This window comes from Dreissena polymorpha, chromosome 6 (genome assembly GCF_020536995.1).
Source record: "Dreissena polymorpha isolate Duluth1 chromosome 6, UMN_Dpol_1.0, whole genome shotgun sequence".
Lineage (NCBI taxonomy): Eukaryota > Metazoa > Mollusca > Bivalvia > Myida > Dreissenidae > Dreissena > Dreissena polymorpha.
The window spans coordinates 76,446,108-76,465,490 of record NC_068360.1 but is presented as its reverse complement, the minus strand read 5'-3'; the positions used below and the strand labels follow the sequence as shown (position 1 = coordinate 76,465,490).

At 33.2% G+C, this 19,383-nt stretch overlaps 1 protein-coding gene across 2 annotated transcripts in view; it reads left to right on the top strand.

Annotated features, from left to right (window-relative positions):
* The window catches only part of LOC127833343 (uncharacterized), a 67,212-nt gene extending 48,211 nt beyond the window's left edge, over positions 1-19,001 (top strand). Inside the window, exons 1-5 of one of the 2 annotated variants that reach the window (XM_052358527.1) lie at positions 8,892-9,060; positions 11,371-12,724; positions 13,302-13,332; positions 13,894-13,953; positions 14,254-19,001. In XM_052358527.1, coding sequence (XP_052214487.1) covers positions 11,432-12,724; positions 13,302-13,332; positions 13,894-13,953; positions 14,254-14,630 — 1,761 coding nt within the window. In that variant the 5' untranslated portion in view covers positions 8,892-9,060; positions 11,371-11,431 and the 3' untranslated portion in view covers positions 14,631-19,001. Of the gene's footprint in view, positions 1-8,891; positions 9,061-11,370; positions 12,725-13,301; positions 13,333-13,893; positions 13,954-14,253 lie in introns of those variants that run through there. The other variant, XM_052358528.1, reaches the window with a different exon arrangement.
* Positions 19,002-19,383: the final 382 nt, after the last annotated feature.

Below are 19,383 nucleotides of genomic sequence, written 5' to 3'. Positions count from 1 at the left end.
CAAACAACTTTGCGGTTCTACAATGCCCACAGCTCTTCGAAATTCAATCAAAACTTAATATAAAACACGATCATCATTCATCTCAGTGCAAACACCTTACGTTTGACACAATTTCACAGTATAAATATTCTTTGCGGTTTTATACTTTGGCAGCTTTCCAATATCGTTAAATCAATCTTGGTTTATTCGGCTATTCATGTGTCATCCCGTTAGATATTTATGTACAACAACGGGGTATTATCTTTCCTGCTTTAAAACTCGTTCCTGGTTGCAGCACTGGCATGGTTCAAGCAGGTACTTCCATTTGTTATATATCTAGATGTATTGCTTTAAATATGTTTTGACATAACGGTATTGAACTTTGCAGTTGTTGTAGGTATCAATACCATAGCCACCACTTTAACGTATTTGAATCCGACATTTGTGAGTTCGTATTAGTAAAAGGTGTAGATCCACAAATATATAAAAACACGAAATAAAAAATGGCCCATAAAATCCCTATGTATATAACATATCCATACAAAATACTTTTCAACTTATTCTTATCGATGTTTTGTCGTTTTTAATTGTATAGGATTTATTTCCTATTTCAATCGGAATAGATGTACTGTTCATTTAAATATTAAGTGCAAACATATACACACCGATTGCCCTCTGAAGTAAATTCCCCCGGTCGATGCATTTGCATGAACATTTTCGGATCCCAATTGCAATGTATTCCCTGAGGAATGAATTCACAATTACGCAAAAAAGTATATTTCTAACAAATGAATCATAAAACTAACTTAAAGGTTATTAGGTACATTGGTTTTTAGGGATTAAGGGATATGGCGCTGTTATCAAACTTAAACATCAAAATGCAGATGACACATGTGGTCGGATTCGGCAAGGACATGACTAAGACAAGATTCTGAAATAAGGATATGCGTTGACCCACTGCACTGCCGCGTATTTTCTGAAAACCAATAAAGCAACATTTTGGCGAATTTGCTTCGATTTCCTTCATTCTTTTAATTGATGTTAGTAAATACGGAATAATGGCTAAAATTACCGGGTAAAAAACGCTATATTTGATATTGGTTGATTGTGTTGGTTGATTTAAACGTTTATCAATAGGAATTTTATTTTCAAAAGTTCAAATTATATATTTCGCCTCATTATAGGTGCAGAATAAGTCCGTGGAGAAAAATATAGGGAAAATAACACTCCGCAGACATTATCAGAACCAATTTGTTCGAACCAATAACAATCTTACATTATATGTTTACAAATCCTTTAAACTTAAAAAACTTGTTTAATCTCTATTATGAGTATACTTAGACAATTAGAACACATTCGTACATAACAATTATATGTAGATTTATCATGATAACATGGATAGACCTCTCGCTTATACATTGTATATTGTTTGTACATGAAAATATACTATATTTTTTTATATAACTTACTAGTTACTTGACCACTCGTTTGTTACCTATACCATACGGGACTGTTCATATTACAAGACAATAAAAATAAACAATCTTGCACCTGGGGCCAACGTACCGGAACCACCAATGCAAAGCATTGAGGTTTAAACCTTTACCGCTTGAATACGTATTTTGACGAGTGTGTAGTCACTTAGAAAATTAAATTTAATAAAATACCTTTCTTACTATATTCAAATTCGTAAAGGCCTCATGTCCAACCCTTAGATGCTGATTAGCAGCAAACAGCATAAAACCTGAACAGCCTGTGAGTTACTCGAAGGCTGTTCTGGTTTTATGCTGTTTGCACATTGCTTCTCAGTGGAAAGGTTTAAGCCAGTTGATAGACAAATAACATCTTGTTTGGTACTGACAATGAGAGGTAAATGCGATTTCACAAAATAAAAAAGTTTTAATACAAAATTATTCAAACCTTGCATGTTTTAACACTTTATTATTTATTCAGCTTTTTCCTTCGTCATTGGTGTTTGTTCGCGGCCTGATGTGAAGTATGTTTTATGGTGTGATGATGAGAACTACGTCGTGTTTCCGATGCTGCCCGAAGATAACCTCACGTTCGTTCGTAAATGTTCGGATATCGTCGCGGGAAATTCACATGAAATATATTGTCACACAAGCAAATAAAAAATAGCACTTCGTTTCTCGTTAAATCTATGTAACCAGAACAAATCTAGCGTTAAAATTTCGGCTATTGCTATAGGGAGCTCTGATGTTTTATATTATAACTTTTTTTTTTTTTAATATTTTACGAAATATTCGTTTATTATAAGTATTTATGGGACTTTGCATCGAATTAAGATTATAATGTGTTTCATCGCAACATTAGGGATTTTACAAAATAGAAGACTAGAACATTTTCAATTTAAGGAATTACAACAATACATATAAATCAACTGTATTATCGCTATAGAATGCAGCAAACAATTAATATTAAGAATTCTGCCAATATGCCATCAATACAAACATCAGATTTTAAAAGAAGAAGCTCTTAAGTACTGCGAAATGTAGTTTGCAAGTCTGTGCAAAATTGCGCAACATATGCTCGCTTTGAAACGGCTCGACAACCCGTAATCATCTTGAAATATTTATTTTCAATCTTTTTGTAAAACCATTTATGCCGAGCGTCTAGAAAAAGGCCTCGGCAAACATCGTAGATCATCAGAGTCTGAGCTGTTTGCTTAAAGGAATTTCTGTAAGAAATATTCTCAATATAGAGATAAATATACTAAATATCCCTAATTTTTTTAATAAATTGATCCAATTTAGAAGGATGGGATAGTCCACTAAGCATAAATGGGTTAATTAAACGACCTGTTTTGGGGATTCTTCGTGTGCCTCTCCAGCGGATAAAGTTTGCAAATGGTTACTTGTCACGCACATAACTGTACTGATATGGCTGTACGGGGTATGTAGTGCATCTGGTACATGATAGATAAATATGATAATGATGATAATAACTGTTCGGATGATGATATTGATGCAAGCGATGATGATTTTGATGAGGAACATAATGATAATCATATTTATTTACTGTAAAAGATTCAGATAACAAACCAAACATCACAATTACACCATTATGATGAGGTGGAGTACGCTACGACAGTGATGATACTAAATAATGTTGATAATGGCTATGGCCTTGATTATCATATTTATGGTAATAACAATTGACTGATAATTTACTCTGTTCCATTTTACAATAACAGTAAAAACAAAATACTTGAAGGCACTGGGCAAATTATTTATTTGTTTTGATCAAAAAAGCGTACACATTTCTGTAGCTGACTCTGAGGATGTTGAAATATATGCACCAATAAACTGAACATCGCCAGGGTAAGGCAGACTTTCAAGCTCTCTTGGGTATCAAATTTAATAAATACACGTGCACATAAATCGATAAGCATGTACACAATTAATAAACCTTACTTAATGCTAAAATTAAATAATCAAACCAAACAATCGTTAAATCAAAAAAACAACGGAATATAACCCACTTTCAAATACACATAACTAGTTGTACATTTTGTGTTTTGTTTTCATACTAATATGCACATTAATTTATGTTCGCGACAACTATGGAGATTCATTCATTTAGCAGTGGCGATTCATTCTCTTTAACTGTGTCAAAAATAACGTGCTTAGTCATCATCAGCCAAACTGCTATTTTTGGAAAATTGGAATTTGTGAAGTTTCTCTTTTTTTAAACAATTAAAAAACAACAGATATCTCCAGGCATAGACACATTTTTTTATATTCACATATCGGACAACACCCGACGGAAGCAGATAAAATCTGGAGGCTGCACCTGCAAATGTGCCCAACAACTAATAGCGTTCGTAGAAGTTTCACAAAAGCGATAACAGTAAGCCTAGGGTGTGCGATATAATTTGGGTTCATCTTATTTTGAAAACATCTAAGCTAGACACCGCCTTCAATAGGGCGTTCGCCCTACGAGTGTTTTCTTCAAAACCTTAATACAATTTCGACGGAAAGGGTATGGTAACCTTCCTTGGATAGACATGCCAAAATTGTCAGGTCGCTCCGTTCGCCAGCTTATTTTCCCTGAACTGTGAAATAGATTTTTCGCCGAAAACGGTATATTAAAGGGACCTTTTCACGGTTTGGTAAATTGACAAAATTGAAAAAAGTTGTTTCAGATTCGCAAATTTTCGTTAAAGTTATGATATTTGTGAGGAAACAGTAATACTGACCATTAACCATAGTCCAATATAGCCATTATATGTATCTTTTGACGATTTGAAAACCTAAAAATTATAAAGCGTTGCAACGCGAAACGATTGAATAATTTGGAGAGTTCTGTTGTTGTCGTGTAAATTTACGAAACTACGAAGATTGCTTATATAAGGTATAAAATACTTAAGTGTGTAAACCTGGCGGAATAGCTGAGAGGGCTAATGCGTTTTTACTTCAGACTTACTCCAGGACTCCGGCGGTCACTGGTTCGAGCCTTGGTACCGGTTTTTTTTTTCTTTTTTAAATTTTATTCTTGATTTTTTACTGGAGCTTTTAAGATCCAATGTTTACATTTATCTATATAAAGCATTTAATGACAAACTTCAAAATATGCCAAAATCTGTGAAAAGGCCCCTTTAAGTTAAAACATTTAAAAGAAAATATATAGGGAATTCCCATTCTTGTACCCATTTACTACCCATATAACCGCTTTATCAAACAACTTTACATATTCAAGCGCACTGTTGATAGAACCTGTCGAGTTTAAATTCGTTGTATATTTCATAACGTGCAGTTAAACTGCTGTGTGCAAATTTCATAAGGATATATTTTTGTTCGCACCAGCTATTGGGCTGCCAATTTTGATGTAAGTATATTTAACAAATTGAAATCTTTGTTTTCCAATAATTTTTCATTTTTGACATGTGCTTTATCATAAACATTGCTACAATTTAAGACACAGGACATATAACATACGAGCTTGATTTGCATTGATTTGCATATTGTATACTTGCAAACGCAAGTCCTGAACTAATGAGGTGTTATATAGCTTTGAACGTTTATGTTGGAATGTAATATTAATCAATAGCTGCGGTTTATCGTTTAAATGGGCTTTTCCTGATTGCATATCATTATGAAAAAATGTAAACTTTTAAACTACGTCGATCAAATTATTATTGCACTTTTAAGTATGGGTTCATTTAAAGTAAACATAGCCACGCTTTTTCTATTGTAATTAGATCTGAACGATAATGTTTGTTTCCTTTGCGGATTAACATATCATCGATACTCATTTCATGATTTATGTTTACAGTACATGTTATCTACGAATAGAACGCGTGTTTAAAATAATAATTATTTATTCTGATTACTCGAAACTTCTTAGTTTGCAAATGCATTATATACGTTGTAAACGTGTGTATCAAACAGTCAAGGTTCTACTTCAAGAAATGTTTTATATTTTGATTTAGGTGTTTAATCGATATCACTTTATCTCTATGCACCGCCAACTTAGGTGATTAATTACAACTTCTGTGTATTTGTCCAAGTGTTGCGCAGTTAGTCTTCAGCGGAAATGTTGAGTTGACGCTGAACATCTTCAAATATTTTAAATTAACCCATCCCATGCACCATAAAACTGTTGTTTAAGGTTTAAATATCCATATTGTCTTTTTATTACTAGTAATATGTAATTCTATACTGAATTGTGCGGGCTAGCTTCTTCAATTACATGAAGACTTTCACATACCATGTATGTTCGTAAGCGGATTTTTTGGAAATTCGTCATTTAACCGAGGGGATATCGTTTTAATAGTTGATATATAACTGTACATTACTAAAAGAAAAACACATTATTACGTTCGAAACATTATTTTACGCAAAAGAAGGTAAACTTTTTGTTGTATATGAAATAATCATATCTTTAAGAAACATGTGCTTTCTATTTGTAAATAATGTTGAGCTTGGATGTGGAGAGTATTGAAATAACAATGAGGATCACAATAAAATAAACAATAACGAAAACAGGATTATTCAAATTGAACATAACAAAATCTTGTGCATATTCTTTGCAAAAGTAAGGGTGGCAAGTTTTCTCTGTTGACTAATAAGTAAGTTGTTTTTTCTTTCTTTTGCGAGAAATCTTGGTGTACTATGCCATAATTATAATATAATTTTCGATTTGTACTCAATAAAAGATTCGCACCGTAGTTTCGATGCGTATGACTTGAATCACGAGGAATTAAGACCGCGATGCATAAAGCCTCTGACGGACTAGGGCAGCAGAATTGCTTATTGACAAAGTAATATCGATGTTGCGAAGGTCCTTACGATTCTAACACTTCAAAAACGAAAACTATATTTTGGTCACTTCTTTCCGTCAGTGCACGAGTAGAGTTACAACGTTTGTTGAGTTCGTTGTCTATATGAACTTCTCCGTGTAAAATTGGGTAATAAATTACTGTTAAGCATTTATGTCGTATAAATAACTATCATTGCGCGGAAAAGTCTGCTTTCTTATTACGTGAAAATTAATACGCGCTCTCGGTTAACCGATACACTACGGTTGATTTATAGATGACGACCCAAATGCTAACTAAATAGACTTAATGTTTTTGGGAGAACTTTTGACATTCCATTTTACAAGACCCACGCAAGATTAATAACTTTCGTATGAACACGTTTTTTTCAAGCGCTATAGTGGTTTATCTTAAACTTCAGTTTGACACATAAAACTCGCTCTATGTTTGTAAACATGACTCAAAATCATGTTCGGCCTTGAGATTAACTGCACGCCGTGTTTTTAAAGGGACTTGTCAGCGATATTTTCTACCGATATATACATATGAATTGAACAATCCATATCCCCTCTTTTACGCATATATTTATCTAGGTACACTATTTAAGTTATTTAATGGTTATTACATAAAAAGGTACATAAAAAAGGTTTTGGTTACCAGGACAACTTTAAATATTGATAAAGTAATACATGTACATATTTTGAATTCATCCATAAAATTGTGTTTAGGCAACAAGCGTATGATTATCGTTATGGAAAAACTGGGCTTAATGCATGTGCGTGATGTGTCGTCCCAGATTATATTTATGTGTAGTCTGCAGAACAGTCTAATCTGATAGGGACGTTACGCACATTTATGAAACCCCGCTCATTTATTGGTTTTGTGGACATTACTGCATTGTGTACACACCGGTCTTACTGACCTGTGCACTAACGCGAAAGGAATTATGGGTAGCACTTCTTTTACGAGTGAAAAGTGAAAGCGAAAGTAGGTCAGGTAATCGTGCTTCTGATAATCGCTATCAGTCTTAATAGAGATTCAAATCACATTTAAACATAATTAAATAACATTTCTTAAAACTACATTCCGTTTAAAACACACAATAAAAAACGATTTTTCTTTCATTATTAACATGTTCATTCCTACGCAAAACTACTTTGGCGGAAGCATAATTTCCCAAACCAGGGGAATGTGATGCGTCTTAGTATACATGTATATAGGTGACACTTACTTAGTGACGTCACCATCTATGTATAGAATGAACATTAATGTGTACCATATAAATGTACACACAGTTCATACACGGTGTTCAATATGGCTGGAATGGCACTGTAGGCGTCGTAAGAAATGAAATATGTAACGAAAAAACAACACTGCATAATTGTATTGATCATCAGTAACTGGAAACATCGAAAAGATGGTATTGTAATATATATGAACCGTGCTCTGTGAAAAATGGGTTCAAATTAATGTGCGTAAAGTTTCGTCCCATATTAGCCTATGCAGCCCACACAGGCTAATCAGGGACGACACTTTCTTCTTTTATTATATTTTTCGTTTCAAGAAAGTCTCTTCTTAGCTAAAATCAAGTTAAGGCGGAAAGTGTCGTCCCTGATTAGCCTTTGCGGACTGCACATTCTCATCTGAAAAGGCTCTTTACGCACATGCATTAAACCCCTGTTTCACAGAGCACGGCCCATAAATTTGTAAACAAAGATGTGCGAATGTATTATAGACGTTTTTGCAACTCTAGGTCATTACTCAAACGATGTTAATATCAAGACAAAAGAAGTCCCAAAACAATTGAAAGATAACGTTATGCACACCATGTATTATCTCGATTATTAGCAGGAAATCTATGCAATGGAATCTCAGTCGTGATTTACTTAAACGTAACTGTTTTCGCGGTTGCAAAACACAAACACGCGCTCACGCACGATCACGCACGCATTCAAATTCAATAAAATAAATAAATAAAATAAATTCAACAACCAATATTGTATATAATCCAAAATAACTGTGCTATATACTGATAAAGTATCCCTTGTTGGTAAGCTAAACATTTACGCATCAGAAAACAGCGCTATGTTCATCACGCTCGTAAAATAATGCTTATTTTCAGACATGGAAGGAACGTTTGACGTGGTAAATCAACGAAAAATACTTTTCAAATTTGTATTTAACCGCTTTCAGTATACGAATGTAAATACACAGCTTACTATAAACAAATATCTATTGATAGATCTATGCCATAATTAAATTCCCAACGTTAAAATAAAATGTTTATTTTCCGGTACGATTTTTTTAACAAGACAAAGACAAAATTATCGCATCGACCGTCTATAAATAAAAAGTCGAAGGTTATACAATTAATAAACAAATCAAAGACTAAAAAATTTATTCTGAGTATGTTTTACATGGTTTATTTAATTTCAGAATTTAATTTCATTTAAGTTTAATTTTAAGATATGGGGAATTTGGCTAACCGAAAATGACGTATGATTAAACAAAAAAATAAATATGTTCCTGTTTTATATTATAGAGGGTTAATCCGATGGATTCCTCCCTTTGTAAAACATCTTAATATCGAAACAACCAAGGTTCGATTACGGTATTTAACATTTTCTATTTCCTTGTAAAGCCGAATGTAACAGGCTTACTGTAATTCTCGTTAAGGAAGAAGGTTGTGCACGCATTAAACTGTTAAAACAAGCTCAAAGAGTAAATTATCAACTCGGATAAATACGGAGTATAGGAAGTGTATTGGAATTTGATTGTACCATTTATAGGTTCTATCAAACGTATGTCTCTGGTAACATTTAGATTATTCAGTAATTAATACGATTTTATTGTTTTATGTTTTTATCCAATTGTACAAGAGCAACTTAATGTTACAATGTGAATGTCGTATTGTATCAAATGATAAAATTCTCACGACTCTCATTTTCGTAAATCGACACTGATTTTGTTGACAAAAATAGCATTGTAAATCATTACAACCATTGTGTATAAAGTATTGCTATGGTGCACACTCCAACAATAGTGGAAGGCTCAATATTAATTTTGATAAATTTCATTGTATTCAGATATCTCAAATGACCCATGTCTTTCGAGTTTGAAAAAACAGTTACAAATGTAACTATGAAATATAGGACGTAAAAAACTTTTCATCATTTTATTTAAAAATCATTATAGAAAAATCTCCACACATTAAGTAAAGTTATATACCTTAGATTTCAATTTGATAAAAAATCATATGTAAAACACTCGAAAGCTGTAGCTGTAGGCCACGTTACAACTTTAGGTTATTGCAGGGGCACTTCGCTTTCACAAAATGTCTCGTGAGCTTAACGCATATACTTCTCTTACGCTTACTACACTTTTATGATAACTATGAAGTTTCAAAAGTAGTTGATATGTACATTTCATAAAAATATTTTCCGTAAAAGAATAAAGTAGTTTAAACATAACAAATACTGTATCTTTTCAAGTCTACCTAACCCACGAGTTTTAAAGAAACCGTGTAAAAGATCTGAACTTCTTTTTACGATACTCTTGTTAAATTTGAAAAAGATATATTACTACATTACTTATAAAAAGCTCGACGTATTGCCTGTAAAACAATTTGTGTCCTTATTTATGTGAGCCGTGCTCTGAAAAAAGGGTGTCTAATGCATGTGCGAAAAGTGTCGTCCCAGATTGGGTTGTGCAGTCAACACGGGCTAATCAGGGACGAGAAATTTCCGCTTTTATGATTTTTCTGTTTAAAGAAAGTCTCTTCTTGGCAAAAATCCAGTTTGGGCATAAAGTGTCGTCCCAGATTAGCCTGTGCTGTCCGCTTACGCATATGCATGAAACCCATTTTTCACCGAACACGGTCAGTTTATTTTGTGACACAAAAGCCGCCAACATATAGGTAAGGGTACACAATTCAACTCCCTGTTATCTGAAATAGTGGCTAATCTTTGTATCACTTCTTTAATGGAAACGACATTCCCAACAATATCGCTCTGCAAACGAGATAACCCTATCTTATCAACCTAACTTCCCGGTCTCTTTTTGACTATTATATTTGCTCATGAAATGTGCATAACTGTTATTTTCTTAAATTATCTGATCGACACTTAACTATCACAACGATATTAGGTTTTAATCCGTACTAAGCATTCGGTAACAAAAAAAAATCTTAGATATAACAAACACAAAATGCCTCTTAGACCTCGACATTTAAAAAAAAGTCACCATGCAGATTTTAAAAAGTAGATGTTCGAAAAGGTCTCTAATTATAATCAATTGTATTTCAGGTAGAAATTAGGTTGGCTTAAATATGTCAAGGCTACAATTCGCCACATACAGCGTCAGTTCAGACATGTATAAACCCATCTCTTATAAGTTTCCGATTTGAGCTTAACAACAATTGCTTTATTTAATTCGCCTATGTATATTTCTTGAATTTTCTTCTCTCTGGACTCTTGACTGAATTCCAATACACCCATTGTAGGTGGCTATATATACTGAAATAGATAGGTAAGCGCGGGTTCACGCCCGTCAACTTTATTTAGAGCTAAGTACGAGCTACACATGTTATTCAAGACAAGTCATTCAATTGTACATTGCTGGTATCAAAAACTCGGCCGTTTATACGTACAGTATCCGTCGTATATGGCCAATTGAACAAGAGTCATCATAATTCTTATATGTCAGTTTAAAAATCGTCAACAGGAAAATAAACAAAAATGAGTTAAATCCGCCGGTCCTGAAATACAAATCAGAGCACCAGAGATTGACCATTTAACCCCTAACCCACGCAGAAGCAAAGTGAAAATGGCAATGTGCACAAACAGCATATAACCGGACCAGCCTGCTAGTAACTCGTAGCCTACTTATCAGTATCTAAGGGTTGGAAATGACGCCTTAAAAATTTGAATCTAATTGAAAATATCTTAAATTGAATTTAACTTTCTGAGGACTACCCATGTGTCTTAATACGATATCTAAGTGGTAAGCTTTTTATTTAGGTAGAAGGACCATATTAAAAAAATCAGGTTAATTTATTTGATAGATATAATCCACAATCTATATCTTATATTTTTTGTTCTTGCTTATTGCAGACTTTGCCAACGTTTAAGTAGTAAGACCACGTCACATCAATGTTACACCTAATGTCCACCAATGACACAGACCGTTTCTATTAGCACGCAGTTCAATAATTACTATCATGGAGGAATGAAAGCGATGACTACCAACGCGACTAAACGACGTCGACTTGAAAGCAACGGCTCTGAGGCCTCTGGCGTCTCGACACAAACACAGCTGACAGACTTGTCTGGATCGTCACCAGACGACAATAGCGGCTCCAATCTGAGACGAAATAGTGACAAATCCGACAGTAACAGTACCGGCAAAAATTATTCGACCATGCCAGAAATGTCAAGTAATTGCAAATGTGACGCTGTTGTTAGAGAGAGAATGTTTGCTTCGAGAAAAGAATCCGGTCATCGAGTATCATTTAGTCTCGGTGACAGTAATTTAGACAATGAAGAAAATAACGGACCTTTCGAACAGTTTGGCAACAGCGGCAGAAAATGTAATAATCAGCACACAATACCGATTTCAAGACCGAGGCAGTACTCTGAGAACAATGAAGATACAGTAAATAAAACCTGCTGCAAATCACCACTTAACCATTATGTGAGTATGCCATACACACCTAATGCCACCGAATGCGAGTGTTCATCATGCTTTGATAGAACACAGAATATCGCGAGAGAGCATTTGCAAAGTACGGATCCAGAACTCACGTTCCGGAAGTCCCTGAGCGTGAGATCATTACCGGATATACAATTTAACGGAATACCCTTTCAATACCCTGTGTCAAACCAAAGGCAAGTGTCGAAAACTCCTCTAGACACTGTCGTAAATTTTAATGAGACGCGGGCTGGGAAATATCTACATACAGTGTTTAAAAATCAAAGTCAGCATAAACCAAGGAGTCTGAAATCTGGAGCTCTAGAGACAATATACAGCGGCGACACTCCGTCTTCAACATTCGATAATAGACCGTTTCACACAATGCCTGGTGTTGACCAGTCTTTCGGCAACAGTGAACCAAGGTACGAAATGGTGGAAGGTAATAGTTCCCAACCGCGTTTGGATTCTCCAGTCTCTAGCAAGCAGTCATCTGAATCTAGCAGGTCTGAGAAATGTTTAAGTTGTAACAAGTTTACTGTTCTAGTAATTCTTAACGTTGTGTTGATGTTATTGATCGTGCCAGCGGTGACGGTCTACGTAAGTGTAATAGTAGGAAATAAACTCGTATCAGAACCGGGACAAATGAACAAAACTTGCGTCAGCTGTAGCGTTCTAGACATCTTTGATAGTCACGAGGAGCTTGGATTGGAAAAAAGACCCGGTGACCTTTGTTGTCTGAAGGCAGATACCAACCTAGTTGACTTCATTATTAAGGTAACTTTTGTTAAAATGACATACACATATATGTATATGGATGATGTAAGAAGAGAATTAAGAGAAACTTTTCTTCACGTAACATCTGCCCGTTCTCGGAGATTTTTTCGGTTCTGTGTTGTTTTACATTAATTATAATTCAGTTATGTATATGTTTATCTTAAATATTTTAAGTATTTCGACCACGTTTTTACATGGTATAACATCATACTCATTCTTCACGTCTTTACTAAAATGATATTGGGTTATAACTGAACTTTCTATTTGTAAACAAAAGATGAAATTTTTATGTTATTTTATGTCGATGTGGCATTTGCATTTGGTTATATTATAATGTATACATTAAACATGCACGAAAGGTTTTGGCGAGCACAATGTCAAGGTCGACCATAGTTCGGCTCATATTACAATAATATTATTGCTACACGATGCTATTATTCGTTTAAAACGAACATATTCAAAATCGCATGTTTTCAAATAGCAATACCTAAAAGACTTTACCTATACATACACAAATATTGTAATTATAAAATAAATAGTATGTGAAATGAAGAAGTATTGTTTTCATCTATTTTAGACGAGAAGAGTCACGCCAACTTCTATTAAAGGTATTATTGCATTTATTGTATTATTAAGCTTCTAGTCAAAGTACGTTGAAAGTTATCAATGCTATCCATTATTCAACCTGTAAATATTCGCAAAAGATATTCGAAACAAACTACCGATGAAGTTTGTGAATATTTTACAGATCGATACTTCTGAGGTATAGACATTTCCTACGCTTGATGCAAAGTTTGTTAAAGAACATCCTTTGGTTTTAAAATGAGAAATTTATTGAAAGCAGCATATGTTATCAGTGTTTCTGTTTGATATACACCTGCATGCATTGTTTTGCTTTTCTGCTCAAATCATTTTATAAGAGCTTTTCATTTCGTCTGTCCAGGAGTCAGTCTGTATGTGTTGTCGGTTGAATACTTTATCTAACACTTTTCCAACTTCTGATCTTCTTTAAACAACTTCAACTTACACGTTTTAAAACAATCAAACAACTAATATGTTTAGATGTGGAAACAATTCAAGCGTTTAAAATTCAATTAACTGTGTTTAATAGAACAGAAAAAAACATAGATGTATGTGTGAACACCGTTACAGTTGTTTTTTATTTGCAGCTGAAGATGAGGAGATATATCACGGTCGTCCAATTCTTGAACTCAAGTCAGTTGACTTAGGTATGAACGTGCTCCTTTATGAACACCTACTTTAAGACATCAAACTAAATTTATTTATTTATTTACGATCATGATCATACACTAGCGTTTATACATGTATATGTACTTTAAGTTGCAAATATAAACAATGTGTTTGACTTAAAACAACGTTTTGGAATAATTTGTTTCATTTATAAAACAAAGTTATGGAAATCTTTAAATTCTTGGTCATAGTATCAATAATAATTTAAAAAATCTCGTTCGTATTATTAAGAATTATTACCAGAAGACTTTTAAATTAAATTCATTGTCTCGAATCAGATGACAGGAAAGTACGCTGGAATCCTCGTGGCCTGATGCGAGGCGGCTTGGCGTTGAACGACAGCCACAAAATCGAGTTTAACAAACCTGGATACTATTTCGTTTCAACTGAACTCGCTTTTAAGCCCAATAGTCAAGAGATTCTTCAGGCAGAGTTTACTTTCTTTGGCAATGAAAATAAAGATAACTCTAAAGATAAGCCGTTGCGTTCAAAAAGCGAGACGCTGAGGAATCAACCCAATGACAGCAGATACAACAGCCAATGCAGCTTCGTGGACTTTTTCTCGGCCGGGAGCCACCTTTATGTTAAACTTGATCACGTGGAAGGACTGCTGGAGAAGGACGCAAAAATATTGATTTTCTTTCTGGGTAACTAGTCCGTTTATATAGTTCTTGGTTTCTATTCTGATTACGTTGCACCTGTGTCCATGGTGGTGTTAACAAATGAAAAAGCGTCACATGTCGGTGTGTCATAAGTTGAGCCGAAAAAGTACATGTTGATGACGTTGTTGATGACGTAGTTATCAGTGTCAGTTCAGTCTTTGATGCTTACCGTCCATCCGTTACCAAAAATAGTTCCAGTTACATAAATATAGATATATCTAGATCGTATGTTGACATCACTTTAAAATACGAGAAGTGTATCTGTACATTTTGGTTTTGACAGCGTTATGTTCCATGGACGTTGTGAACTAAATAACAAACTTATTTTACTGTGGTGAAATCAACAATAACACATTGTATTGTTGATATTGGCGTCAGGACATATTGACTGAAAATATAGCGGAATCCAACACAGCTTCGGAATACATGTCTCTAAACATGTTTGAATCTGTGAAACATGGTCTTCGTAAGGAAATGACAATAGGTGACAAGTAGCTGTTCACTCTCTGATTCATATGAAGTATGCCGGATAATGCTTTACCCCTTAGATGCGTATTCTGACGCATGTGTAGTCCCTTAATAGTTAAATTTAATGGAAGACCTTTCTTACTAAATTCAAGTTTTAAATGCTTCATTTCCAACTCTAAGATATTGATGAGCAGCAAGCAGCATAAAACCTGAACAGACTGCGAGTTACTCGCAAGCTGTTCTTGTTAAATGCTGTTTGCAGATAGCAATTTTCACTATGCTTTTGAGTGGGAAATGGTTAACCATTGCGTGTCATCGAACTGTGTGTGAAACGTTGAGATCGCACATACAAAACACGTTTCGGAATCGGGAACAGCTCTGTGTTTTAATGGCGGCAGGTATTATCACGTGGCCCATGGTTTGATTTCGACAGCACGGTACCAGATTTAGATTATGGTGTTCTTATAAATTCTAAGGTGAACTATATTATATGCTTGCACTGATAAACATGTATAAATATACACATTAAAAAAAATGAATTACGAATAAGCAGGGTTCTCGCCTGATTTACCATTTCGGTATTGGTAATAAATATAGTCCCTACTGAAATGTATAATATCATATATGTTGAAAAGGCATGACGATGAACAATTATGCAACTTGAATATGTCGAAAGCATATATTCGAAGATGTATTGATTAAAATTGGAATACATCTATGTACATTTAGTTATATGCATACATATTTATTATATTTTTCCTTGTATTCATTACATTTTTATCTATTGTTTGCAAGGTTTAAGTTGAACTGATGGTTAAGTAATGTCAATGTAAAAATGATTAAAACATTTTATGTTTCATTTACTTAATGCAAACTGCGATGTGCCAACATTGGAACGAAATGTTAGTCAGAATGTTCATTTTACAGTTGCTCAAAACAAATGAATATTATTTACCCTTCAAATTATTTACATTTAGTTTCAGATCTATTTGCTCAAATGTAAATGCAAGCTTTTTCAATTTTAGCGTTGAAACACTCGCTCATCAGTCCGTTGCAATGCTTGTAAACAAAATCCGATCTCGTTATCAGATGTATATTTTTTGGTTGTAAGAAATTCAGTCAAAACATTAGTGCCATAAATGGTTCATATTGCGTATTTATACACATCTGATATTCGTCGCTATTATAAATGTATGTTTATCAGACTGGTTGTGATTAAAAGCACAGAATAGTTGGTAAATGTTTAACAAGCATATCAACAACAGTCTGGTTTCTGTAAAATATATGTTTTGTAATTTTTGCTATGTTATTTTGTTTTTGATTTTATTTTTAGTGTGGACAATTTAACCATGCAAAAGAGATTGCACATTGCAATGATTTCATTTGTTTTATTCGGCAGTACATTTTCTTGTCAAAATGGTGTCAAACATTTAATTTATGATGGTATACAAAATAATACAATTGCTTCTGTGACTCGCACAAGTGTTTTATGATTTCCACGTATATTTATCAACACTCTTTCTTTTTGCTTAGCTTTCGAAGTTTGTTATAATGTTTGATCAGCATGATCTCTTTTAAACATTTGAGAATAAACACAGGCGCAAAATACAATACGTTGGAACATCAGTTTTGCAAGACTTCATTGCATGTCTACTAAATGGTTTAAAATAGCCCTTTAAAGTAAAACAACTAAGAATTTGCATTATTGTTACATATAGCTTTTAGGACATACAATTGGTTATATCAAATGAGTTGTTTAAAAATACATAAATATAATCACTTCTCATTGAACCAAAATCATTAGATTTGTATTAAAGTCATGCCGCTGTACAATTATGCAAATTGTAAATATCGAAAGTTTATATTCAAAGATGTATTGTATAAATATACTGACATGTAGAGATATGCATACATATTGGTTCAATTTGTCCTTGTGTTTATTATATTCCAATATTTCATTAGAAAGGGAGGTTTAGTTATGTTGATGTAATAAATGATTAAAACATTTTTTTTTCATTTTGTAAATGAAAACTGCAGTGTGCCAACATTGTAGCAAAATATCGGAATTTCCTTGTTCACCGTTGCTCAAAACAAAAATATAATACGTATTTGTCATTTTTTCACATTTTCACAGATTTAGTTTAGTTCTTTTTGCTTTAATGGACATGCAAACATTTAAAACTAAGATATTGAAACACTCGCTCATCAGTCCGTTGCAATGTTTGTAAAACGGTCCAATATCTTCATTGGATATATTTTTGTCAGAATGTATGTCCTAAAATAAGTACCATAAAAAGATTTTTGTGCGCCATATTTGAACACATCTAAAATGCATCGCTATTATAAATGTATGCATATCTTGTTTGCTGAAAGAGTACAGACCTTCATTTTAAATGTGAAGATGGTCTCTCTTCGTAATCATTTTACAGTTGGTCCCGCATATTTACGCTGTTTAAATCTGGAATGAATATATATATATATAGCGTATCGAAGCATCTACGCCGAATATGTAAAGGATGTATAAAATATCGTTAAATCGTATTTGCATCATACAAACTGGTTATGATCAAAAGCGCGTAATGGTTCGTTAATGTCGACAATTATAGAAACAACCCCCTCGATTAATGTCTGCATTATTCTATTGAGTATTCGTTGTCATTCAATATTTTCGAGTGAGGTATGATCGGCACATATGATGTAGTTATGTACAGTTTTTAAACAAATCAGTGTTTTTTGTTAAAATGTTATATTAAATTATATTTTATTTTTAATGTGAACAAATAAACCACGCAATAGGGCTTGCATATTTCAAAGATCTCATATTTTAGATAAGCCAATATATTTTTTTGTTAAAATTTTAATTTAATATGCTTTACAAAGTAATATGAATAAGTTTTAAACTCGTTAATGTGTTTTATTCTTTTGATTCGTTCACAAATATAAATGTTCTGTTTTCATGTTTATCTTTCGAGGTTTGTAATCATGTTGGATCAACCCGTATATTTTAATCGAAAACGCATGCGCAGAAATACTACTCGTAGGAACATAAATATTGCATCCGTGTAAGTCAGGCCTCCTAAATGGGTTAACATAAAATTTTAAAACAAATCAACATGTTTGTTTGAATATAAACCTATTCAAACAAAAAACTTTTTAAACGAGAGACCTATCGTGTCAATGTGTGTAGTTGCATAAGTTATGATCAACCTATTTATGTTCTCTCACGTGTATAACGTATTTTTTGCTAATTTAACGTTATTTTAAATTGTATAAAAAACTTACCACTTTATAAATAAAAGGAATATAAATAATAAAAATTGCATGTGTTTCAATATTGATTGAAATGTATGCAGAACATATTAATAATTTGATTTATATATCATGTAAACAGGATAACAAATATCGTAATAGCCGTCGAAGAATGTTGGTAATGCGTATTTCTATTAGTTAACTTCTTTTTATAGTTGGATATAAAGGTTTATTTGGAAATATGGAAATAGTCTTTGTTTTATATTAAGTGCAACTTTTGAAACTTTACTGAATCCGTATTAATAAATCATCAACATTTTTATGCAATATAATTTGGTTGTGTATTTCTGTTTGTTTTACATGGGTATTGCTTTTGTTGTTGCTTTTATTTGTATTATTGATACTTACCACTATTTGTGAGTCCATATGTACAAATCATTCTTTATATTTTGCTTACACACAATTGTTACGTGTGAACAGAAGTGGTGTATGTATAACGTTTAAAAAATAAAATAAACATACAATAATGTGTGCATTTATTTTTTAACTGCATGCACTTAGTTAAATGGTTGACGTTTGTGGTATTGTAAGATAACTGATTAAAAGCATTTTACTTATGCTTAAGTTAACGATTTAAAACGTGTATTTTTGTAAATCGGTAAATTATTTGTTTTTCTTTTTTTATAAATATGGTTTACTCAAATTGTATAACCGTTTTGAAATAAATAACAAAATATATATTGAAATTAAATGTATCAAAAGACCAAGGTGTCTTTAATGTTACACAAGATGATTATCAAAGACTTCGCAGGAGATCTAAGTGGTTTTCTTATTAAAATAAAGACCACGCTGTGCCTTTCTTTTGTGTCATGTCATATTTATTTTGTTGTCCACGTGAGGCATTGGTTCAAACTGAAAATAGTTTCACTGATGGTTTAAGAGATCTTCCAGATTGTTTATTACTTATTTTGTACTTTCAAGTCTCTTGCGTGAAAAAACTTAAATCGAATGTCCTTCAATCGAGACAGT